Raw genomic sequence first — 24,298 nt, 5'->3', positions numbered from 1 at the left:
CTAGAACAGTGCCTGGAACATAGTAGGCATTCAATAAATATTTGTTAAGTAAATAAAAACTTAAAAAGCAAGGTGTAAAACACCTTAGTATTGCATGATACCTTTTTCTTTAAAGAGGGGGAGATGGTAATCGTATTTATATTTGCTTGAAATGCAAGGATAAATGGAGGGGGGCTAGAAAGGTCTTAGTAGGAACTGGGCAGACTGTAAACGTTTACGTTTTTTTGAATTTTAAACCACACGTTTTTTATTTAAAAAAAAAAAAATCAAACAACCAAAATAATTTAAGTGTTTCAGTTTGCCCAGTTCTTGCACATGAGCATACCCTGATTATCCTAGTGTTCCCTTCGATTATGTTTTCAAAATAATCGAAGAAATACTTCATGTGCAATTGTAAGGTAACACCAATTTGCACCACATGAGGCTTCTGAAATTTGTCTCAGTATCTTAACAGTCAGACTTTCTGTCTTGGTAACACTTAAATTCTTGTTTTTGATTTAATCAGAGTAAGAACACAATAGGAACATGAGCAATCCATGACAAAGAAGACACCTTCAATTACTTGCCTGTTGCACAGCTTTTTGGGAAGATTCACATCGAGTAAATGAGACAAGATGTTGACCAGCTGAGTCGCATAGCACAACGCAGCACTGATCGTGTAAGCAGGGTTATTATGCTCCATGTCTAAAGTATAAAGACAACAACCACACACAAAACAACTTTAATTTCAACAAAAACAGGAATGAAGCTACATTTTATGATTTCTAATTTTATCACTACATTATCGGTTACGTATTACTCCTTACTAATAGAAGGTCCATAGCCAGACATTAATGTTTCGTTGTTTATGGTTTTGCTAAGTGAAATGGGCCTAAACAGGTCTAGCATCAATGAAATGAAAGTCTGAATTGCCGGACCTGATAATTACTTATCAGAACTTGTGCCCAACATAAATGTCCCCACGCAGAGAGGCCTTCCCTGACCACCCTATGGAAAAGCACTGCCTTCCTCTGTAGCCCCACGGTGCGGCTGTTTCTGCCCACAGCATACACTCCGTGTATGGTGCTTTTATCACTACTTGCTTCCTGTCCTTCTCCCCACAGAAACACAAAGGGCTGTCTTTGGTGACATCTGTCTTGGTGACACCACCTTTGTATTACCAGCACTGTACATGACAGAAAGCACATAAATTTGCTGAATGACTAAATAAATAATCCTTTATCACTGAAGAGAAGCTGCAGGAGTTTTAAAAGGTATCTCTATTCCTGTATTCAATCTCTATTTAGGACTGCTACAACAAACTCTTTATAATGTTAAAAACTATACAAATGGGACTCAGGGTAAATATGTTTCTTTAAATAGTAAGATCTTTTTATATAAATAAAGCAATACAGACCCTCAAAAGGTGAAGTAGCTAAAATCTATGTTTTCAGTCCATCCAGATGCATAAACAGTATGTGTTCTATCTATACAATGGAATGTCGTTCAGTCATAAAAAGAATGAAACCCTGCTAAGCAAAATAAGTCAGACAGAAAAAGCAGAAAACCATATGATTTCACTGATATGTGGTGTATAAATCAAAAACAACAAAAGAACAAGACAAACAAATGAAGGAACAAAAATTCATAGACACAGACAATAGTTTAGTGGTTATAAGAGGGTAAGGGGCGTGGGGGTTGGTAGATGACGGTAGAGGGGATCAAATATATGGTGATGGAAGGAGAACTGACTCTAGGTGGTGAACACACAATGTGATTTATAGATGATGTATTACAGAATGGTACACCTGAAATCTATGTAACTTTACTAACAACTGTCACCCCAATAAACTTAAAAAAAAAAAAAAAGAATGAAACCCTGATACATGCAACAATGTGGATAAACCTGGAAAATATGTTAAGTAAAAAGAAAAGCCAGACACAAAAGGCCATATATTGTATGATCCTATTTATATGAAATATCCAGAACAGACACAACTATACAGAGAGCAGACTAGCAGTTTCCAGGGGCTGGAAGCAGGGAGGGATGAGGAGTGACGGCTTCAGGCCCTGGGGTGTTCACTTGGAGTGATGAGAATGCTCTAGAACTAGATAGAGGCGATGGCTGTGTAGCGCTATGAATGTCCTAAGTGCCACTGAATTGTTCACTTTAAAACTGTTCATTTTAAGGTACATTTTTGCCTCATTTAAAAAATACATGTTTATAAAAGTTTTCCAGGACTGTTTTGCTTCTCACCAGGCCCCTGCGTGGTTTTCTTCTCTTCCACCCAGTTGTAGTAGGCGGAGTAGTCCCCATTGTTGGGAAGGCTGATCCAAGGCCCTGTGATGCTAATGCTGGTGTCCCCGTTGTGGTCGTCACAGACCCATCTCCCAGACAGGTAGGTCGTCCTCCGGGCTTCAGCAAGCTTGCTCACAGTGCTGGAGGTCATGGCGCTGTCACTCTCGGAAGACACATCGGCGGGATCTCTGAAAACCAGAAGATGCATAAGGATTTCAAGGGGCTGGCTTTTAGAGACTATGCAGCATACCTGTCAGATATGGAGAACACTGGAAAGAGGCACATGAGGGCAGGAGTTTACCTGGAATAGACAGAGATAAGTGATTGCTATCAGAGAGGAAGATCACACCAGGGTGAGGATGGTGGCACCACGGGTGACGGCCTCAAATATCAGGTTCTCAAATGACTTGGTGTGAAGGTCCCTTTCTGTGCTTACAATTTTCCGAGGACCCCAAAGAGTTTTTGTGAATGTGGATCGGATCTATTGATATTTACTATGTTAGAAATCTGAGAAAATTTTAAATTGTTAATTCATTTGAAAATAATAAGCCTATTACATGTGAACACAGCATATCTTTGGGATGTGCCAGGAGATGGTGTTGAAAACGTAGGTAGGTAGGAAATGCATAGACTGGGAAGGGCTTTCCGTGCTGCACTAAGTTTAGATTCTGTCCTCTTGGCCAGTGGTTCTCCATCCTTGTTCCTTCTGCCACAACACACATGTAAGGTAACGCCTACTGGCTGTCACAGATAAGACTGGGGCAAGGGTACCATGGCCAATTCTAAGTTGTTGCTACTTCTTCCTTCTCCCACTCAAGGAAGTTTGAGAAATGTGAATGAACAAGAAATCTCATTATAAGGATAACTTCAAAACTATCAACTTAGAAAAAATACTGGCATATGATATATACTAGTAGAAAAAATTTCAACAGCACAGGGAAAAAGGAGAAAGTTTTTCTCTGTTTACTCTGCGATTTGTATGCAGTTGTCAGTCTCTTTATGTGATAAAATCTGGAAAAGTGTGTTAGTCTTTGTTTACTGCAATGTGTGTAATATTGCAATCTTGGCTCATGAGAATTTAATTTGGCATAATGTTTCTGTTTTGTCAGCTTTTTTCTCCCCTTTGGCCTGGTCACTTATCTTTATACCAATTTTTGGGTAATCTGACTTTTCCCCACTGATCCAAAGAGTGACCTTAGGGGTTTATTTCAGAACGTTCTAGTCTGCTCTCTTTTGAATCTGCCTTTTTATTTTATTATTAAGCATTGCTAATGACAAATTACTTGCTAAGAGTCAGAAAGAAGGTTTTCAAACTAGAAGCAACAGACTTTTAAGCTTTTAGGAAGCTAACTCTTGCAACAGATGAATGGACAGATTGAAACAGAGGTAGCAAAGAACAGTTACACAACTAGCAATAATCCACTGACTGTCCAATTCCAGGGAAAGGGGTTGGAAAGTGAGGGCGACCAGAAGAGACAGGAAAATCCTCAACTGGAACAGCCTGGTGGTTAGCGAGGAAGCAAATGGAACTCTTCAGTGTATGAATAGTTTCTAAACCTGTCTGCTCATCAGCAGCATCTGGGCAAGTTCAAAAATATAAAAGTATTTTGAGCTTACTGGGATGTTGGAGGTGTGTCCTCTGAACCCATATTTTCCAAAAGCTCCTGGGTGACTCTGATGAACAGCAGGTGGGGAACCAGTCTTGCCATCCCATCGACTCCTGAGGGTATCCATGAATGACAGCCTCAGACTAGACTCACTGTACTGAGTGCTCGATGGTGGTTAGTTAGTCACCAGGGAAAGGCTAAGTCACCATGTGGTGCCCACCATGGTAAGAGACCCCAAGCACTAGGTGTTTTCTTCCATTTTAGTTCATGATTTCTCTGTGAAGTAGGCATTTATTATCCCCATCTAACAGACAAGGAAATAAGACTTGAGACTCAAGAACCTGCCTCACAGCATATAACTAATAAGCAACCCGACTGGGGTTGCAGCTGACATCAGCCATCAGATGGTTCTTGATCAGGGGTGAGTCAGCACCTCATCAAGAAGCTCTGTAAACATACATAAGTCTGGGCGCTCCTCCGCCAAGGGCCACCGCCCTTCACCTTGGCCACCTCCCCAACTTCATGCAGTGTGGCAGTGTGTACTATTTGCTGAAGCAGATAAGACTTCAGTTTCATTACCAGGAAAACCAATGGCCCCAGAATGAGGCTCAATAAATGAGGTGCTGACGTACTTGAAAAGTACTCGTCTTTGGAACCTGAACTATTCTTAGTCAAAAGACTCGCTTACTGTACCTCACAGCAGTCTTTACTTCCTCGATTGGAAATATGACAGAGGTGAGCTCTAAAATGTGAGATCGCCGAAGATTTGCCAGACGCTCATAATGACTTCTTAAGTCAATGGTTTTTTTTTCTACTAAGTCACCAAGTTTGCGATTGTGCCTCTGAATCTTCTCCTTTTTCTCTTGATGCCTCTGTGCGCGAGTATAAAGCTTCTGATTCTTTTCCTTTGTTCTGAGAAGACCTTCGGAATCTAAAACAAATCATACCCAACAATTATCTCTGCAAATAGTTCCTGGGTACTGCAGAACCCCACCCCACAAGCATAAGTGTCCTCCTGCAGTCTAAACTGAAACCAAAACCTCAATAAAATTAACTAATGTTCATTACGTGGAAATTGAAAGCTTAGTTCACCTGGATAATACACATAAAGCAAAGGGGCCCACCACTAAAAGAGCTCTGGATCTCCATTTGTAATTATCCTTAGTAAGAATCACTCAATGACTATCAAGTTTAAATTCACAGCACAGAAGTACCTGACTTTCTTACTGAGAGCACTGAAGAATAGCCACGTTGGGCAGAAAAGAGATCTACTTCAAGTCTGAAAAAACTTATTGGCTAATTTTCTTTTGAAACCTCTTAAGTGTGCCTTGGGTTCTTATTCAGAGAACTGATGGATAATCTCACATTCAGGTGGTTATGCAGCAAAGAAATAAATAGACCAAGAGCTCTGAAGTGACAGTGGAGTGTAGTAGCACCCACCAGGATGGGAGCGCCTATTTGGTGTCACCTACTATCTGCCAGCATTTTAAGTACTACAAGGGCAACAAAAGCCTGGCCACATAGCCAAGGAGACAGACACCCACCCTGGCTGATTTATGTTGTTTTGTGGAGTTCCTTCAGGTTCTGGATCCCAAGACCTGCTAGGGATGTCGGGTTGTAGCTAAACTTCTCTAGAGTAGCAAAAAAAAGTTGTAAAATCTTGACAGACACCTAGGAACAAGTTAGGAGGTTCAAGTTCAAAATCAAGCTCACTATTTTTCCAGGAAAGCTTCCTCTTGATACATTGTAAGCTGGGTTCTCTATTTCAGGATTATTTTTGACCTGTCCACTGCCTAACTTGATGGTCAATCTCTTGAAGGCTATGCTACAGTTCAGGGATTTTTTTTTTTTCATTCCTACTATCACAGTCCTATTAACTCTCATCAAAACTCTGCCTATCTCCAGCTTGGCTCCACTTATGCCCTCTTTCACGGGCTCTGTCTTCAGAAGCTATAGCCAGTGCTCAGCGGTTCTCCACTGCCCATCAAATACAGACCAAACTCTTCGGCCGCTTGATCACCTATTATATATCCCATAGTTCCCTTCTGCACCGTTCATTCTAGTCTCACTCAATTACTAAATACTTCAAATCCTTTCCACAAGGTGGGACTACTTACCGTGTTTCCCCAAAAATAACACCTAGCCGGACAATCAGCTCTAATGCATCCTTTGGAGCAAAAATGTAAGAGCTGGTCTTATTTTACTGTAAGACCCAGTTGTCTTATATAATATAATATAATATAATATAATATAATATAATATAATATAATATATTATAATATAATATAATATAATTAATATAATTAATATAATATAATATAATATAATATAATATAATATAATATAATAATATAATACCGGGTCTTATATAAGACTTGGTCTCATATTAATTTTTGCTCCAACAGACGCATTAAAGCTGATTGTCCAGCTAGGTCTTATTTTCGGGGAAATATGGTAGTTAAGTAAATGTGTGGGGATGGATGGATGGATGGATGCTGAACGAGTCATCATTCCTTAAACACTCATCCTCATCCTGTTGTTCAAATCAACATCTCTCTAGGAACGTTCTGTTTGCTCCTAGTCTCCATACTTCATTCATTAAACAAGGCCCCCCTCCATAAACGCTCCCCAGACTTCTTGCTCCTCGGAACTCCATGGTAACATGTGTGCCCCTCACCTATGGCACATACCGTGTTTCCCGGAAAATAAGACCTAGCTGGACAATCAGCTCTAATGCGCCTTTTGGAGCAAAAATTAATATAAGACCTGGTATTATTATATTATATCAATATCATATCATATATCATATTATAATTATATTATGTTATACCCAGTCTTGTAATAAAATAAGACCAGGTCTTATATTAATTTTTCCTCCAAAAGACACATTAGAGCTGATTGTCTGACTAGGTCTCATTTTTGGGGAAACATGGTAGCTCTTAGTTGTTTATACCAGATCCAACTGAAGCTATGTCGTCTCTCGATTAGAATAAAAGGAGCATCTGATAATTGTTTGTGGACCAAAACCACTGTCTTTGACTGAGGATCATTGATCCTAGGTATTTTACTGAAGGCATAAGGTTTCTTACAGTTTTATTTCTCCTTAGATGCATCTCTTTATCATTCCTGCTCAATGTCAAGTCCTAAAGGTTAAGTCTCTGGTTCTACCACACACTTTCCAGCAAGTTCATTCATTTTCATGATCTTTCCTGAGCTCTTTACAAGTGCTCAAGTGAATCTGTCTAGCCATGGCCCTGAGTCCCATGGTGGTTAGACTTCTAAAGGACAGTTTCCAATTTAACATCATGACCCCTCCTCATAGGAAGCAGGAAATTGTGTCACCCAGCTAGCACCAGTGCAAAACTCAGCACTCAAGAGTCTAGTTTGTCCTTCTCTCCGTGCCATCTCCCCCTAAACATCAAAACATTTTGATGCTATTTCTGTAAGCTCCTCCTGCCTCTTTGGGTAAATAACTCTGTCTGCTCAACTCTGAAATTTCATACAATCCAGCTTCCCTATCTATGCCATATTATTCTGTATCATGGTACCTTAAATCAAGAGACTGGGGAAATACTCTTCAGGCTCTACAGTTTATAATTTATGACCTTTTCTGAATACATTTGAATATATTTAGTATTTCAACAACAAAGTTAAAAAGACAGACTGTTTATTGTGTAGCAAGCTCTTAGTCCATGGACTTGAGTCCATGCATAGCTTCTGGAATACATTAACTCCTTTAAAATTGTTGCAGAAGGTTGTGGGGGTGGCAGCCAGACTGCATTTACATTCTAAAGAGCAGTGGTTCCCAGCCCTGGCAGGTCACTGGATCGGTCAAGAGCAGTGCTACTCAAAGTGTGGCCTATGGGTCTGGGCCCACCTGCAAACTTGCACCAATCAGATGAGAAGTACAGAAATACAGAGTACGTTTAGAAACTTTTTTCTTTGACATGGCAATTTGACATTGCCATACCATTTAAGTGTGCAATCATTTTTCTAGTAATTTTACTGTATTTTACAAAAGTATTGGTATTAGTTTATGAGAGTGTAGAAATCTAACAGGAAAAAAACTTTGTTTACTCCAAACAGTTTAAGAGTCACTGACTCAGTCCCCATGCGTGAGATTTTAATTTCTTAAATCCAGGGTGGGTCCCAAGATTCTCTAGATTTTAAAAAGGTCATGAGGTCACTCTACTAGAGATGGAAACCACTGTTATAGGTCCACTGCTTTAGAACCGTATCTTTTATTTTCTGTGGTTGTTGCTTTTGTATTTTGGAGTTAGGAACCTATTAGAGCTGATCAAAGCTTTAAACTTGTCATCAGAGAAATGCACACGCTCAGTAACTTCAGCAATTTCAGGAGGTTATCAGACGCCTGGGGGCAAACCACTGGTGTGAACATCATGGGAGGAAGGAGAGGTGAACGAGTGTTACGTAACAAGTCCCTACGTGGCAGCTGAAGCAGAGCCCCTGGAGACTGCCTGCAAAACTCAGCGGGGAATCGGCCGTCTGGAGTTCTGCGCGCCTCTGCATTGTGCAGCCCTGCTCCTCTAGCTTCTTAATCCCGTGCGATTCCATGAGCGCTTTATGAGGACACAGTTTCAAAGGCAGCTTTTACACCATTACATACCACTATAAAATACTTGCCTCTGAAAGCAATGAGTAGAAAAGAAAGGGATTCACAAGGTATGACGGTGACTCATTCTAAACTTCAAACACTGATCTTCAGAAGTAGATATAATATTTCTAAGGATGCAGGATTTCTGAGGATTCTCTAAAATTTTGACACTCACCTACGATAAAGTATGAACTGTACAAATATAATGTAAGATTAATGCAGATAAAAATATGAATAAGACACCCTATGGAAGAAAAAGCCAATATTCTGTGCTTCTGGTATGAGCTAATAATTATTATAAATGAGTACCAAGTCAGACTTTGAGCTTATTTTTAGCTAAGGGAATTGGGAAACATACATTCCTTAATTATTTTAGGTGAGAAAGGTAGCGGGTTATTTAAAGGTCTTCATATAAAAACTCCTTACACGAATGTTTTATGACGGGAAGGCAGGCAGTAAACTTTTCCAAGTTGCTATTGCTCCCCTCTCCTCTGTCTCTCTGTCTCTAGTTTATTAATCTCATGACATTCCATATGAGCCCTTTGTCAGGGCTGGAGGGAGGGGGTCAAAGTACTTACTTTTCTTCATTTCTTCATTTCCTTTACATATTGTTTGTTTCAGTTGTTCGATTCTCATCTTGCAGGACATTATTTTCCATCTCTTAAAAAGTATGCAATAAATATCAGAAACGGTTTCTTAAATAAATATAATTATCTACCTGGTATCACTACCTACTTTCAGGTATGCCTTAGAAAGCATAATCAAGAAAAGACAAATATATTTATTACAGCTTTAGTAACTGTGGTACATTACAAAAAAGAAAAAAAAATATTATTCAATACAGAACTTGCTAGAAAATTAAGAAAGAGAAATTCACATAGTTCTTTTGTATAGTGTTAAGGAGCACAGAGAAAAGTGTTGGAGGATATTCTCTTAACATGCTCTGTCCAATATACAGCTCCTGGTCACATGTGGCTATTTAAAAGTCAATTAAAATTACATAAAATAAAAATACTCAGCTCCTTACTCACACTACCCACATGTCAAATGCTCAACACATGTGGCTTAATGGCGACTACATTGGTCTATGCAGATATAGAACAATTGCATCATCACAGAAACTTCTACTGACGCACTGCTCTAAACTCTTAGTGCTAGTTAGACAGTTAACGTCTCTGTATTAACTTACTGATACAATCAACAAGTATTACTTCTAAATAATTAAAACTGCAATGAAACAGAACTTGAAAAAAAAAGTATGGAACTCATGTAAGATTTCTTGAAAAGCCTTAGACAATTACACGAAACATGCAATTTCCTCTTTACATTACCAGGATTTAGATCCAGCTTCCCCCAAGGTGAATAAAGGATCTGTGAAAATGCGACCTAGTAGTTTAAAAGTCTGGTTATCTATTCTACATTGGCTCCATAATAGAATGTGGCTAACTAAAAGCTTGAAACAACATTCAAATGCCTGCGGTGTTGAACACTTGTCTACATAGTCTGGCACTACACACAGTGGGTTGCAGGGGTGTTCTGGCAGGCAAAATGCTAGCCTCTCCCATGGAGCGAGAGAGACTTCTGAAAACAGATTCATGTAGGCTGGTGGATTCTGGAATGAACTGGCAATGATATGGCTTTACTTTTAAAGGATGTTACTGTTAAAAAAATCAATACTGAAGTTTTTGATAGAGAAACTAGAAAATACAGGGAATGTAGAAAAACAGGGATAGGATTCTTGATAAATAGCCTCTATGATCTTTTTCCATACAACATATTTTGTTTCTACAACATTCAGAACATGAACGTAATTCACTTTGATCACAAATATTCTTTAAGTAAGTTATTATTTAAAAATTACGAGTGATGCTTATTACTGTGAAAAAATTACTCATCACAGAAGAGAAAAAAGAAAGTGATTGTTAGCAGGACTCCTTCCCATTCCTCAGGGGTAATCTCAGTTAAAGTTTGATGTGTATCTTTTCAGATTTTTTAGAGTATGTTTATATTTAAAATACATACACAAATGGAATCATACTTTACTCTAGCGTACTTCTTGTTTTTTCATTAAAAAATTTGTCTTGGACATCACTCTGTATCAGTACATGTAGACTGACCACAGTCTTTTGGACAGTTACACAGAATCATAATTATGTACTCCATCCTGCTTGATTAGGATTTAGATTATTTATATATTAACTTTACTACTAGTGCTGCAGACAATCAGTTTCTTTATCCGTCAATCTCTGCCTTCATGTGCATTTCCTTAGGGTGAAAATACCACATGTGCATTAAAAATACAACAAACCACCACCAAACTGTCCCCCAAATATGTCAACGTATATTTCCTCCAAAAGTGAAAAAAAAAGTCAAATTGCTTATTTTCATATGTTGTACTAATTTTTTCCCAGTTTATGTTCATTTTGCTTATTTATAAAGGTCCTCTCACCCCCAGATTACATAAACACTCTTCCATATTTTCATATGTTTACTTTTCACATTTAATCATTAATCCATCTAGAATATGTGTGTTTATGAGGAAGAATTTTTCTCAAAAAGGAAAGCCCACTGTTCTTGTATTTCTATGTCAATACCAGACTTCATATGATGTCTTCATAATTAATTACCAATACCCTGTTTTTGGTTATCTAGGTGAAATATTTGAAAAGCCCACACTATGAATAAATTCAAAGAGAGGACCACCAAAAATGATTAAAAATAAATTTAAATTCAAAATGATGTTTTAAATTCTACCAACTTAAAAACATGTAATCTCAAGGATAAAGAATATTATTTAAATAGTTCTTACAGCTTACCAACTGATCTGTTATCCATTTTCCTTCCATAGCTTTTAACACTCTGTATGGACAAGAGATACAGAAAATAAACTCTTGAAACAAAATTTTGTAAAGATCACAAATGTAAAATCAACAACTTTTTAACATAAGGTCTTACAAGTGACTAGGAATACCGAAGTGGGACTTAAACATTTAAAAATGTTTTCCAAATTCTGTTTTCTGCAATTTTTTCTCACCTCCTTCCTTTTGCACTTCTAACACAGTCCAGAACCCTTCTATAAATGTTCACAATAAACTTCCATGACAGCCAAAACCTTTGTCCTCAGTCATAATCAACAATTTCCATCAGTCATGATTAATAATAATAGTTACAAGAGAATTCACGATTGAAAATGCTATGATCATCTCCCAAAGAAATGGCACAAACCAGTATCTGCAAAAATTTGTTTTGTTGAATGAAGTGTTCTATAACAATAAGTTTCTATAATCACAAAAATTAGAGAAATGACTGAGTTAAATAAATCCACACAGGTTTCTCTAATGCAGGGCATCTCAGAAGATCAATTCCACTTCTCAATGTGTTTATCTGAGCCAGGGTGTGTCTGGAGAACAGTGACTGGATCAGTTTGGGACAGAAGGTTCTCCAGGACAATTCTCAAAGCCAGAGGGTGAGAGATTCATCAGGGGTGCTTGTTAATAACTCCGATTTCCAGGCTTCCCCCACACCCACTGAATCAGAATATCTGAGGGTAGGATTTTAAGAATTTGCATGTTTAACCATTTACCTCAGTGAATGAATTCTGACATAGACATCTGCAGACCACATTTTGCAAAACACTGATAAGGAACAAGGTAAATGGAAGCAGTGTCCTACAGGAGCCACCATCACTCACTTAAGTCTGTAACATGCTGACAGTCCTGGACCCATTTAACACATATTAGTTATCAGGGCCAGGGGTTTGACTCATCCATCCAGTGACTGAGTGCCTACTGTATACCAGACACCGGCTCTGATCCCAGTATTTTTTAGAAACTTGATAATCTACTATTTTGCTTCTCCAAGATGCACTGCTTGCTCTTCCACACTTGGAGATTGTGTTCTATGTTTAGTAAGTTAGCAATCCCTGTATCTGTATGCACAGCACTGAATTAAATAAATGACATGGTGACTAGATAACCACCACAAATTAAAAAGCCAAATGAAAACTCACTCTTTTTGAAATTCTTCTTGCTTGCTCTTAAGTTGGCTTAACCGTTCCTTCTTGTCTATAAACCTGTAAGAAAAAAATTCAATGATCCTTTTTTTTCAGTTAATGAGATTATGCAAATTTCTGAGCACCGATCACATCTGCAAACTCATGTGGCAAGGACTTGAAAGTGAGTACTGTACACATCTTCTCAATGGGGTGCACACAGCTGCTTACCACTTGGTTATTTTAAAACTAAGTTCAAATTCTCAGCTTTAAAATTCTTTCATGGGTTTATAAAATATATCTAGAGTTTTTACCCCCCAGGTTAAATTGTTTTTCTAAACAGGCACATCAAAGTACTAAAGTGAATTCAAAGAAACTGAGACTTTTTGTTATAAAAATGATTTTAACTATTATGCTTCATTTAATCTTGCGCTCATTTGCAAACTGGTTCTTTATTTTTAAAGCACATTTTTTTCTTACTGATTTTATGGCTAGTCATTGCCGGTTAACCAGTTACTTAGTAAAAGTTATCAAAAGGAAGGGATATCATATTGCAGTTCATTTTCTCTGTCAGTCTTCTATACTTATCCTTATTATTTTCTTCCTGTTACCTTACTTGGGGTATAGTTTACTTTTTTTTTTTTTACATTTGGAAACTCAAATCATCGATTGTATGCCCCTCTTCCTTTCTAATAAAACCATATAAAGTTACAAATTCCCCTGAGTATTGCTTTAGCTAAACCTAAAGTTTGTGATACGATGCATTTTCATTATCATTTAGTTTGAAATTTCTAACTTTCCGTAAGATTCCTTCTTTGACTCTTAAGTTATTTAAAATTGTATTGTTTAATTTCCAGAAACATTTTATCAGTAACTTATTATTCCTGTCTTCTAATTTAATTCGGATGTGGTCACATAACATACTCTGAGATTTCAATCTTTTGATGTGAGACTGCCTTGTGGCCTTGAATTTGGTTTGCCTTGGTGAGAGTTACATGTGCACTTGAAAGAATGTGTATTGTTTGGGTACAGTTGTATAAATGTCACCTAGCAGAAGGTGGCTAACAGTGTCATTCAGATGGAGATCTGTGCTGTTCAAGATGGCGGCCACCAGTCACACGTGGCTACTGAACACCTAACATGTGGCTTGTTGCTTAGTAAGGATTTGGTTAAAAAAATTTTATGACCAACATCATGCAACTGATTTTTAATCAAGCTGACAGTGGCTCACTAACTGTCGTCGAGAAAACAATGGCAATGGCACATGTTCCAGTCACATGGTATGGAGTCTAAGACAGAAGTTTCTATAACACTATTTCTATAACCCCTTGTTTGAAATATACCCAAAGGTATCTGCTTCTAAATGGAAAGGATAAAGGTCTATGACTCTACCACATAATAGCCACAGAAAATGTACAATACATAATAAAACAAAAAAGCAAATCAGGCAATATTATATATGACCATTATAGACTTATATGATTAAGTTAAAATTAAATTAAAAATTCAGTTCCTCCATGGCACTAACATTTCAATAGCCCCACGCGGCAGGCAGCTACCACAGATACAGAACATCATGCAGAAAGATCTACTGGGTAGCACTGCAATGGCCAGTAAGATGGTAACTCTATGGAACAGTATGAGAAAACTCAGAAACCAATGTGGAATATAGACAAACCCACAGATTACTTCATCCATTAACTTATCAGGCTTTTACTATGTGCCTATAACTTATAACAAAGGATCTTCCACAATAGTAGGAAATCTAATGATACACTTCTGCAGCTGAGTGTATACTCTTGGACATAGTACTTATTTGTTATATGCTTCCATTTCCTTGTATCAAAAATGAGAAACTAATGTGTTATTTCTTTCTCACTAAGGCAATGTGGTGCTTCATCTTCCCATTAACCTGAAGGAGAGGACAAACTGACACGACTCGTCAAACCATGCAAACAAAGGTCTGACATAGAGGATAAAATCTGGCTTTTAGAGGCCATCCGAGTTCTTTTAGATCTGTTGTGCCACTCCACTTTGCGCTGAAACAAACTGGGAGGACAATTCTGTCCAGCTTTATATAGAGCTGATTGATTCTCTTGAGCTTCGTTAAAAAAAAAAGGCAAACAAACAAAATTTAAAACAAATATACAGATGACAACAGGAATAATTAAAAGATAAATCCTACTGTATCAAACACTTCATGGGTCATGTTATCCTTTGTGAAGGAAATTAAAAACAGGTGGTGTGAAAGCTAAACAGTAGACGATATAAAGGAATGTGGCTGGGTCAGCATTTCAACTGCTCATCAGCACGCATCCATTCTCTGCATTCTCCAAGGCACACTCATGACACAGGTAGACAAAAAGTTCATCCCACAAGTCTGTGCTTCCTCAGCATGGTTTCCAACAAGTGGAAAGATTAATAATAGTCATCATATTCAAATAAGACTTAATGATACATATTTTATCTTTATACAAAGGAGGGGAAGGAATCATATTATGTACTGCCTCTCAAGAATTTCATTGAGCAGACATTACATAATTTATTTATATAAACTCCTGTTGAACGCTGCCACTTGCTTCCAGTTTTTCACTATTATCAGTAATGTTATAAATGAGTATCCTAGTGTACAAATCCTTACAAACTGTTAAGATTATGAGAAATTTCTATAAATAATATAACTTGCTGGGTTCAAATGTTGACATGCAAAATTCTGGCAGTTATCTTTCAACTTCCTCTGAATCATTTCACGTAATTTGCAACCCCACCAACAGTGAAGAACAGAGCTGGTTTTCTCAGATGCTCCCCGGATGCTGCACATTTCTTTTCAGTGTTTGCTCACCTGATTGCCTCCCCTTCCATTTTCCCTAAAGACAGTTCATGATTCCTTTATTTGCCATTATTTCACTATTAGAAATGTTGAAGGCCTTTTCCTATCTTATTGCCTGATTACTTTTCTCTTGTTATTCCCTTATGTCCTTTGTCCATTTTTCTATAGTTTTTAAGTGTTGTTTATTAGGGAAATTAGTCATTTTTTTTCTTTCATACATCTCGAACTACTGACTACTTACGCTTCTGTTCTACAGAATTTTCCAACTTTTATGCAGATACAGCTATCAATTTTTTGTTTAATGACTCTGGTTTTTGTGTTGTTTTCTGAAAGGAATCTGTCAGTGAACCTGTACCATGTATCATGGCTTTTACAACACAATTTCTTATATTTTCTATCCCAATTTAAAAATGCCTTTTAATTATTTACCAAAATCCTCCATACTTATAAGATTTGGGGTTTTCTTTTCCCCTAAAAAAGCACTCCCTTAAATTGACTGTTGTTTCCTAAGTTCACCCATACTTTTGCAACTAATTTTTTTTTCCCCAGTAAAAAATACTCCCTTAAATTGCCTTTGTCTCCCTGTGATAGAGGCGGATGGGAACTAGCAGAGGGGTGGTCACAGAGGGTAGTACTGGAGATGGCACAGACCCCGGTTCAGGCTCCAGGGAGCTGTCCAGGAGTGGCGCTGGTGTGGGCTGAGACTGCAGAATGAGTCAGAGTTGGCCCTGTTAACGGAAGGAAGGTAGGTATTATAGGCAAAGGAAATCCCGCTATGTTTCACAAGGTAAAAAATTAATCTGTCTTGCACCAAAGGATTTCAACACACCAAGTGGGATAACAGGGATCGGCGTGTGTCACTAACGAGGTGTCATCACCCCACGCTGTTCCTTGGCCACTGACAATCATGGCTGACTGAGTAGATCTATCCACAGGTCAGGCCATTCCCATAAATCTGGCCCATATTACCAGAAAAACAGCACCATGGCATGTGCTCTGTTAGGGGTCCACATTAATTCTGTGCTAGGCGATAATTAACGTCATTGTAACACCTCCAACTTACTGAACACTTACCTGTCCCAGGCACGGTACCTTTCATAAAATAACTCTAATCCCTCCACCTGCCCGCCCAGCCCTCTCCCTCCTCCTAAAGGTATATGTTTACTTTGTGCCCAGGGTTATGGCAATAAAGTCTGAGAAACACCACCAATGTATTATAAGAAAGGCAAAAAAATATATATCTTTCAAATAAGCAATTGACGGCCTTAAAAAATATTCAAACCCTTTGAACCAGTTATTGCAGTTCAAGGAATCTATCCTAAGGAAACAGGTTAGAAATGAGGAGAAAGATTTATGTTTGAAGGTGTCAATCACGAAATCAGTCATAACAGCAAAAATTGGAAACAACTTAAATGTCCAATAGGAGAACAAATAATTAAATAACAGTATATTGCCATGAAGAGCTTTAAAATATTGTTACAGACAAAAACATGAATATGTGTTTATGAAATGTTGGATTAAAAAAAAGTTTATTAGAATAAGAAACTATATACACATATGGTATGATTCCAAGTGAAAAAAAATATATTTAAAAGCACACACACACACACACACACACACACACACACACACAAACAAGGCTGGAAAGGAAATCAATTATTAATGGAGTTGCGAAAATGAGTAAAATCCATTTCCTTCTTTAAGTATTTTTGTACTTGACAATTTTCTACAATAATCATACATACTTTTATAATAAAACAAGAGACCATTCAATCAATTCAAATGTCTCATGTCGTCTTCCCTTTGAGGATCACATCCACTATAAAAATATATACATAATCCCCTTCTAAAGTTCTTAGGCCCCTTGAGACAGATTATTCTTTGGGCTCCTGAAATCGATGGGAGAGAAATGAGCCCAACAGTTTTTAGGTCAGTGGTGAAGAACTTTGCCCATCTCTGATTTGGGTCCTGGCTGTGGTTAATAAGTGTTAATAAATGGAAGAGTTAATAACTTTCTGGCTCTAGAAATGCGGCAGTGAGGCTTCTCAGGTAAGTGAGTGAGAGCACAGATGCTTGGGAAAAGACATCACAGCATGCTCCATATTTAAGTGAAAACAGTTAAAGAACAAAATATTTCTTGCATTAGGATACTAACACAGTAAGAATTACTAGCCATCATATTTTTCTCCCTTAAATTCTTTAGGTATACAAGGGTATAATGTTTATGGACAAATGCAACAGGGAAAAAACACAGTCCTTATCAGGATGGTTCTTTCATCTTATATTAGAATATTTAGGATATGACAAAATACAGTAAAAATATACTCCACTGACAGGACTGTAATAAAAAAATAGAAACAAAGTATTGTTGAGTTTCCTCACTTGTAAAATGCATACACTTATAAATGCTTACTCTACTTAGTCACAGGGATTAAATGAGACAAATGTGAAAAAATCAGGTACAGGCATTTAGCTCAAATTATACTCTAGTTTCCCTTTTCTTCATTGCAATGAGTGATTTAGCACTTAATCTTACTAATGTATTAAATTGAACTATATATAAAAAAATACAGTTCAGATCTGGAAGTGAATTTAAGAATTAGATAACCCAGGAGTAAGTAAGGTAAAACTTATTTCCTCATTTTTAAAATAGGTTAATAATGCACGGGTTTATGGAAGGGAATGAGATTAATATAATAAATGTGAAAACCTTTTATAAATTCCAAAAGGTATAATGATGAGGGTAGCCAGTGATAATCGACTGAAAACAAAAGTTGTATTTTTTCAGCAGATCCACATGTGTTGGTGTAAATACAATTACTAAGCTGCATGGGCTGGGAGTTGAGACCCTTCTTTAAGGACACAATAAAACAGCAGAAAGGTTGGCAAACTCTTGTCTAAAGATAGGGAATCTAGCTATCTGTTGAACTTTTGTTCTGAGTAGAGTCTACAAATGTGTGTCCAGAACTGAATTCTCAACACAATAGATTTTTATAGGCTATAGTTTACTGACAACTAAAAGATACTAGAGGGAGACATAAATATCTAAAGGATAACTTGTTGGATGTTGGCTATATATCCCCCTTGAAATCTTTAGTAGCGTCTAAATTTCTTGCTCATCTTTTATCCCACCTCAATTTGTTTAGTGCCCATTTACTTCTGTTTCCTGGTAAAACTGTAATCATATATTCTTAAAATTTAGCAGTGAAGGTAATGCTGCATCATTCCTGAAAACGTACTTATAAAAGCAATATCCATATGCTCATAACATGTGTCTTTTTAATCCACACTTTAAAATAACTGGTTCTAACCCTCGGGCATTGTTTGTTGGTAGAACTGCAAACTGGTGCAGCCACTATGCAAAACAGTATGGAGGTTCCTAAAAAAATTAAAAAATAGAACTAACTTATGACCCAGCAATTCTACTTCTGGGTATTTATACAAAGAAATCCAAAACACTAATTCCTATCATTCATTGCATTATTTACAACAGCCAAAATCTGGAGCAACCTAAGTCTGCATCAACAAATAACTGGATAAAGATGTGGTACACATATACAATGGAATATTACTCAGCCATAAAAAACAATGAAATCTTACTATTTACTAACATGATGGACTAGAAGATCTTATGCTAAGTGAAATTAGTCAAACAGAGAAAGACAAATACCATATGTGGATTTCACTTACATGTGGAATCTAAAGAATAAACAAGCAAAACAGAAACAGACTCATAGACACAGAACCAACTAATGGTTGCCACATAAAGGGGGGATTGCAGGGTTGGGTGAAAAAGATGAAGGGTGAAAAAAAGAAGTACAAATTGGTAGTTACAAAACAGTCAATGTAAAATACAGCATAGGGAATACAGTCACTAATATTGTTAATAACGTGCCAGGTGGATACTAGGCTTATTGGGGGATCGTGTCATAAAGTATATAAATGTCTGACCACTACGCTGTCTACCTGAAGCAAATATCAAATAATATTGAATGTCAACTGTAACAGAAAAACATAAAATAAAAATAGAACTGGTTCCTAAACCAGCATGGAGATTTTCCTGGTGCTAGTCTCTAAATATCCTCCGATTATATTCCCGTTCCATCCCTACACCTATCATAAATCGGTATCCAATTTCTTTCCAGTTTTGACTAAAAAGATGACTTCAGCTTGTCAGTTATCCATTAACCGTGTTATTTTTTGGTGTCAGATAACTGTATTCCTGTTAAAAGACCTATAACTGTACCATGTTCGCCAGTACAAGAGCCAAAGAAGATGGTGTTGGGAGTACTGCTTAGTGTCATCCTCTTCATTTCTTAAAGCACACGAGTTAAAGGGCAGGTGAAAACGCAGAGAAGCAAGTGGGTACTGTTTGAGGACTGGGGCCAAGGTGGGAGACGAGGAAAGGACAGTGCTGGGGAGGACACACAGGTATAAGGAACTCTTCTTCCTGAACAACAAAAAAGTAGTGAGTTTGGACATTTTTCAACCAATCTATCTGCTAGTCTCATACTGTCAACAAAATTATATAAAGAACACACGTTACTTTCTTAGGAGTCAAAGGAACTATTCGTGAGATAGACTTAATCTTTAATATCTAATTTTCCTCCAACTGTTAAAACATTGAACTTGTATATTCAGCTAGTCTGTTAATGAAACTCGAAAAGATACATTTACATTTACAAGAACTTTGACGTGCCTCATCACATTCAACTCCATTCAGGCACAGCTAATTTAGCCAATTTACTGAAGAAAAAAAAATCCGAGGTTAAACAAGGGTTTCTAAACTGTGCTGCATAAAGCTCCATATTTTATTTCCATGTGGTTTCCCACAGTTAGCAAGGAGCTTCTCATACAGTAAAAGAGTCTAAAAGCAAAGCACAGAATAAAAATTTTTTCATAAACACTGAATACAGAATATCTCACAATCACCCTTTAAGCAGAGCTGCTTTTCTCCTCTGGAACTTGCCAGAATATTTATTGAGCACCCAATGAGAAATCATTAAAAATGATTTGGTTATTAGGACAGTGGTCCTGGGTCTCAATTTTTTCATCCTCGTAGATATTGGGCATTGTTCTGGGAACGAAGGAAAACAAACTCCTCTTCTTAGGGTGAATACACAGTTCAGAAAAGGGAAGGATGGAAAGTGAAATGAAGCTGTCTGAACAAATCACTGTGCAGTCTTGCTGCCCCCGAACCCTAAATTTTCCTTTTTAGTTCTAAATTTTGAATGGTTCTGGTATTTGCTCTTTATTTTTCTTGGTCAGAAAAAGAAATCCACTAGAACATCTCTCTCTTCTGAAAATTAAATTTAATGCTCAGATTTAGCAAAGAGCTTATATGTTTTTCAAGTTCTATTGCCTTTGCCATTCCTTCAACAATATGCCTACTATGCGCCACCCACTGCTGTTTCAGTAAGCACTGGTGATCTGAAAAAAAGCAAAATTCATGCCTTCATGAAACTACATTCTGGATGCAGATATCCTTCTCAAATAAATAACATTACATATACATCGTGCTCAGTACCATGAAGGAATTGAGTATTGTGATAGAAAATAATGGGGTGGGAGGAGATATGGAAGAGGTGGGAACCTACCTTAGTGAAAGTTGGGGAAGGCCTCGCTAAGGAAGTGACATTTAAGACACGAAAGACAAGAGATGCCAATCAGGAGGAAAAGTGTTCCAAACAGAGGGAATAGCAAGGGAAAAAAAGCCCAGTGGTGGAAAAGTTTCATGTGTCTGTAGATTTGACAGAAGGCCCCTGACTATGGAGCAGTGAATATGAGGGAGCGTGGCATGAGTTTATGTTTTGAATGCTTAATATATGCTAGACATCATGCTAAGTACTTTAATCCATCCTTTTATATAATCACTACCAGCAACCTATGAAGTTAGAGAGCCCACCATTTTCAAAATGAAAAGCACAGGCGAAGAGACTTGTCCAAAATCACATACAAGTGGTGGAACTTGGATTCAATTCAATGCAGCATGAATCCAAAGCCTGTATTTTTATTCAACCACATAGCCAAAGTCAGAAGGTAAGCAGTAGCCAACTCACATGGGGCTTTATATGCCATGGTAAGGAGCTTAAATTTATTTATCTTTTATGCCCTAATTAATTTTTTGAATTTTATTTTAAATGCAGTGGAAAGCCATTGAAAGGTTTAAGCAAAACAATGACATTACCTGATTTACATTTCTACAGTGGCTGCAGTGTAGAAGCCGAGGGGGGTGTGGAGGGATTTGAATTTAAAAAAGTAAACCAACAAGTGGCCAGGAGAGAAATAATGGTGGTCTGGACTAGAAGTAGATGGATCCAAAATCTATTTTGGAGCAGATCCAATTAGACTTGCCAATGATTTGGAGACATGGCACAAGAAAAAAGGAAAAGTCTAAGGATAACTCCTGGGCTTCTGGCTTTAGTAAACAAATGGATCAAGATGGATAAAAATGAAATGGTTCCGGATCAGACTACGTTTGAGAAAGAGGGGAAGATTCATTCAATCATTCAACAAATCTCTGTTAAGCTTCTATTATGTGATGATACAGTCCAGTACAAAACTGACAGTCTTGCCCTCATAGAGCTTATGTCCTTGGAGCGGAGGGAAGTTAGACATTAATGTGTAAGCCACAAGACGGTGATAAGGGCTAGGGAAGACAGTCAAGTAGGTTAAGAGGGAAAGGAGGTTACTATTTTGATTGAATGGTCAAAAAGAATTTCTCTAATGTCTGAGCAGAGGTCTAAAGAAAACAAAGGAGGCAGGCTTGAAGATTTCTGGGAGAAAAGAGTTCCTGGAAGTCTGAATAAGACTGCAGTGGCCATGAGGCGGAAGTGTTCTGGGTATGTTTGAGGACTCGCAAGTTGGTGAGGGCGGTATAGCAGAGTGGGTAAGGGAAAAATAATCAGACATCAGAGGAGGAATAGGCAATACAGAACTTTGGTTAAGGACTTGGTTTTTTTATTTTGAGGCAAAACAGGAAACCCCTGAAAGATTTCAACAGACTAATGAACGAGTGGCGTTAACTGGTTGCAGTATGGAAGTAACACCATGTAAGAGAGCAAAGGTGGAAGCAGAAACTGGAGAAGTAATAATCTTTTGGTGGATCAACCCAGGAGGTGGTAAAAGGGTCAGATTTAGGATAGGTTTTGAAGAATGGATAGAATTTGTTGATGGGATTAGATGGAGTGGTATTATGAAAGGAGCTGAGAAAGACTAGAAGTTTTTTGGCCTGTACCAAAGAAGAATGAGGTTACCATTTACTGGGTTGGCATGAGCATGGGAGGAACAGATTTGTGATGGAAAATAGTTAAGTTCAGTTTGCCAAGATGGAAATACTTATTACAAATTTAAATATAGACATTGAGCTGGCAGCTGTTTTCTGGATTCCAGAGAGGTCTAAGTTGGAGATACTAGTCTGGCAGTCTTCAGCATGTAGATGGTACTTAAATTAAAATCATGAGAATGGGCATAAGAAAATGTATATATAAACAGGTCAAGAACTGAACTTTTGAAAAACTCCATCAGTTAGACATTTCCATTTTATACCTAGTATTCTCATAATAAAACAACTGGTTTAATTTTAAAGCTATCAGCAGTTTATAAAGTCATCAAGTGTATCAATGAGGCACAGCAATAAATTAATAAGATTATATCCTGCAAATGTCCTCAAAAGAAAGAAGAAAGAATCAACCTCCCTTCATGATCAGAGGAAAACTAGGAACTCAAAACATTTCCAAATACAGAGGTTGTACAATCCAGTAGTTAAGTGCATGGTATATATAGGTTCAGGCTGCCTGGATTTTAATTCTGGTTCCTACACTTACTATCAATGTGACCTAGGGCAAAGCACTTACTGTGCAGTGTCCTTAGCAGTAAGCTGGGGATAATAACCTACTGGGTTGTTGTAAATGAATTAATACCTGAACTTTTGAGCTCAAAAAGTTAGCTATCTTAGTATTATGGACACTAAGTTATTGAAAGAATCTGGGAATGAGAGACCTGTCAGCTAATCACACTAATTTTGCAATTATCTTAACCAAGGACTTGTAGCTCTCTGGATTTCAAAACAAGGCCAAAACATGTTCCTAATTCAATTCTCTTATGTAAGGGTTTCCGGCTCCCATTCCGGATTTTAAGACAGCCAAAACACATCCCCAAACTCCTCAGCATGCAAAACAATCAGGGAGCAACTAACTAGTCCTAGTTCACACATTAGAGAAAGCATGTCTGATAACAAGGTCCACCTGTGACACACGCGTCAAGGGCCAGAATCCCTCTTAACCAGTTACGTGATTCTCTTTTGGTCTCTCCTCTAGAGAATGAATGTGCTTTCGAAGATAAAGGTTAAACCAAGCTTTGAATGGGAGTGCAGCAAAGCGCAGAGAATCCAACTGTATAGCGACAACAGGGGAAGACTTCTCGAGTCATCATCAATCCATTTTCCCTAGTACCCAGGAGCACAGTGGGGTCAGACTCCTCTCGGGTGGGTTATGGGGAAACGGGCAACTTTCCCTGATCTAGCTCCGACCGTCCTCTGGGAACAAAAGCAGCTACCCTCCCTATCTCCCCCTCCTCTTGCGGGGCTCCGGAGTCCTGACCCGGGCCTCAGGCTCCAGCCTCCAGTCACCGAGCGGAGGAGACACCCAGGGAAAGAACAATAGGGCTGTGGCGGCCGCCTTACCTCTCACGGTCGCGGCCGTCGAAGTAGACGAAATCGCCGTTCTGGACGCACTTGGCGCAGGTCAGCCGCCGGCGGGTGGTGTTGCACAGCGGGCACCGCTCGACCGCCACGTACAGCCCCTCCGCGTCGTCCACCGAGTCCACTAAGTCCCGGGCGATCGGCCGGGGCCCGCAGCCAGGAGCCTCCGGCGCCCGGGATCCCTTCCCACTGGGAGACGCCATGATAGACTAAGAGCAGAGCCAGTCACGTGGGATTTTGTTTTCAACCAGATGCATCCTGGGCGAGGAGGAGGGG

General features: G+C 38.2%; 1 protein-coding gene across 1 annotated transcript in view; it reads right to left on the bottom strand.

Annotated features, from left to right (window-relative positions):
• Positions 1–24,255, bottom strand: part of ATG14 (autophagy related 14) — a 35,641-nt gene extending 11,386 nt beyond the window's left edge. Inside the window, exons 1-7 of the mRNA XM_033108991.1 lie at positions 24,005–24,255; positions 12,510–12,572; positions 11,317–11,359; positions 9,079–9,160; positions 4,579–4,816; positions 2,237–2,466; positions 567–684 (exon numbers count right to left, since the gene is read on the bottom strand). Coding sequence (XP_032964882.1) covers positions 567–684; positions 2,237–2,466; positions 4,579–4,816; positions 9,079–9,160; positions 11,317–11,359; positions 12,510–12,572; positions 24,005–24,225 — 995 coding nt within the window. The 5' untranslated portion in view covers positions 24,226–24,255. The remainder of the gene's footprint in view (positions 1–566; positions 685–2,236; positions 2,467–4,578; positions 4,817–9,078; positions 9,161–11,316; positions 11,360–12,509; positions 12,573–24,004) is intronic.
• Between the last annotated feature and the right edge of the window lie 43 nt (positions 24,256–24,298).

This window comes from Rhinolophus ferrumequinum, chromosome 6 (genome assembly GCF_004115265.2).
Source record: "Rhinolophus ferrumequinum isolate MPI-CBG mRhiFer1 chromosome 6, mRhiFer1_v1.p, whole genome shotgun sequence".
NCBI lineage: Eukaryota > Metazoa > Chordata > Mammalia > Chiroptera > Rhinolophidae > Rhinolophus > Rhinolophus ferrumequinum.
This window is presented reverse-complemented; position numbering and strand designations above follow the sequence as displayed.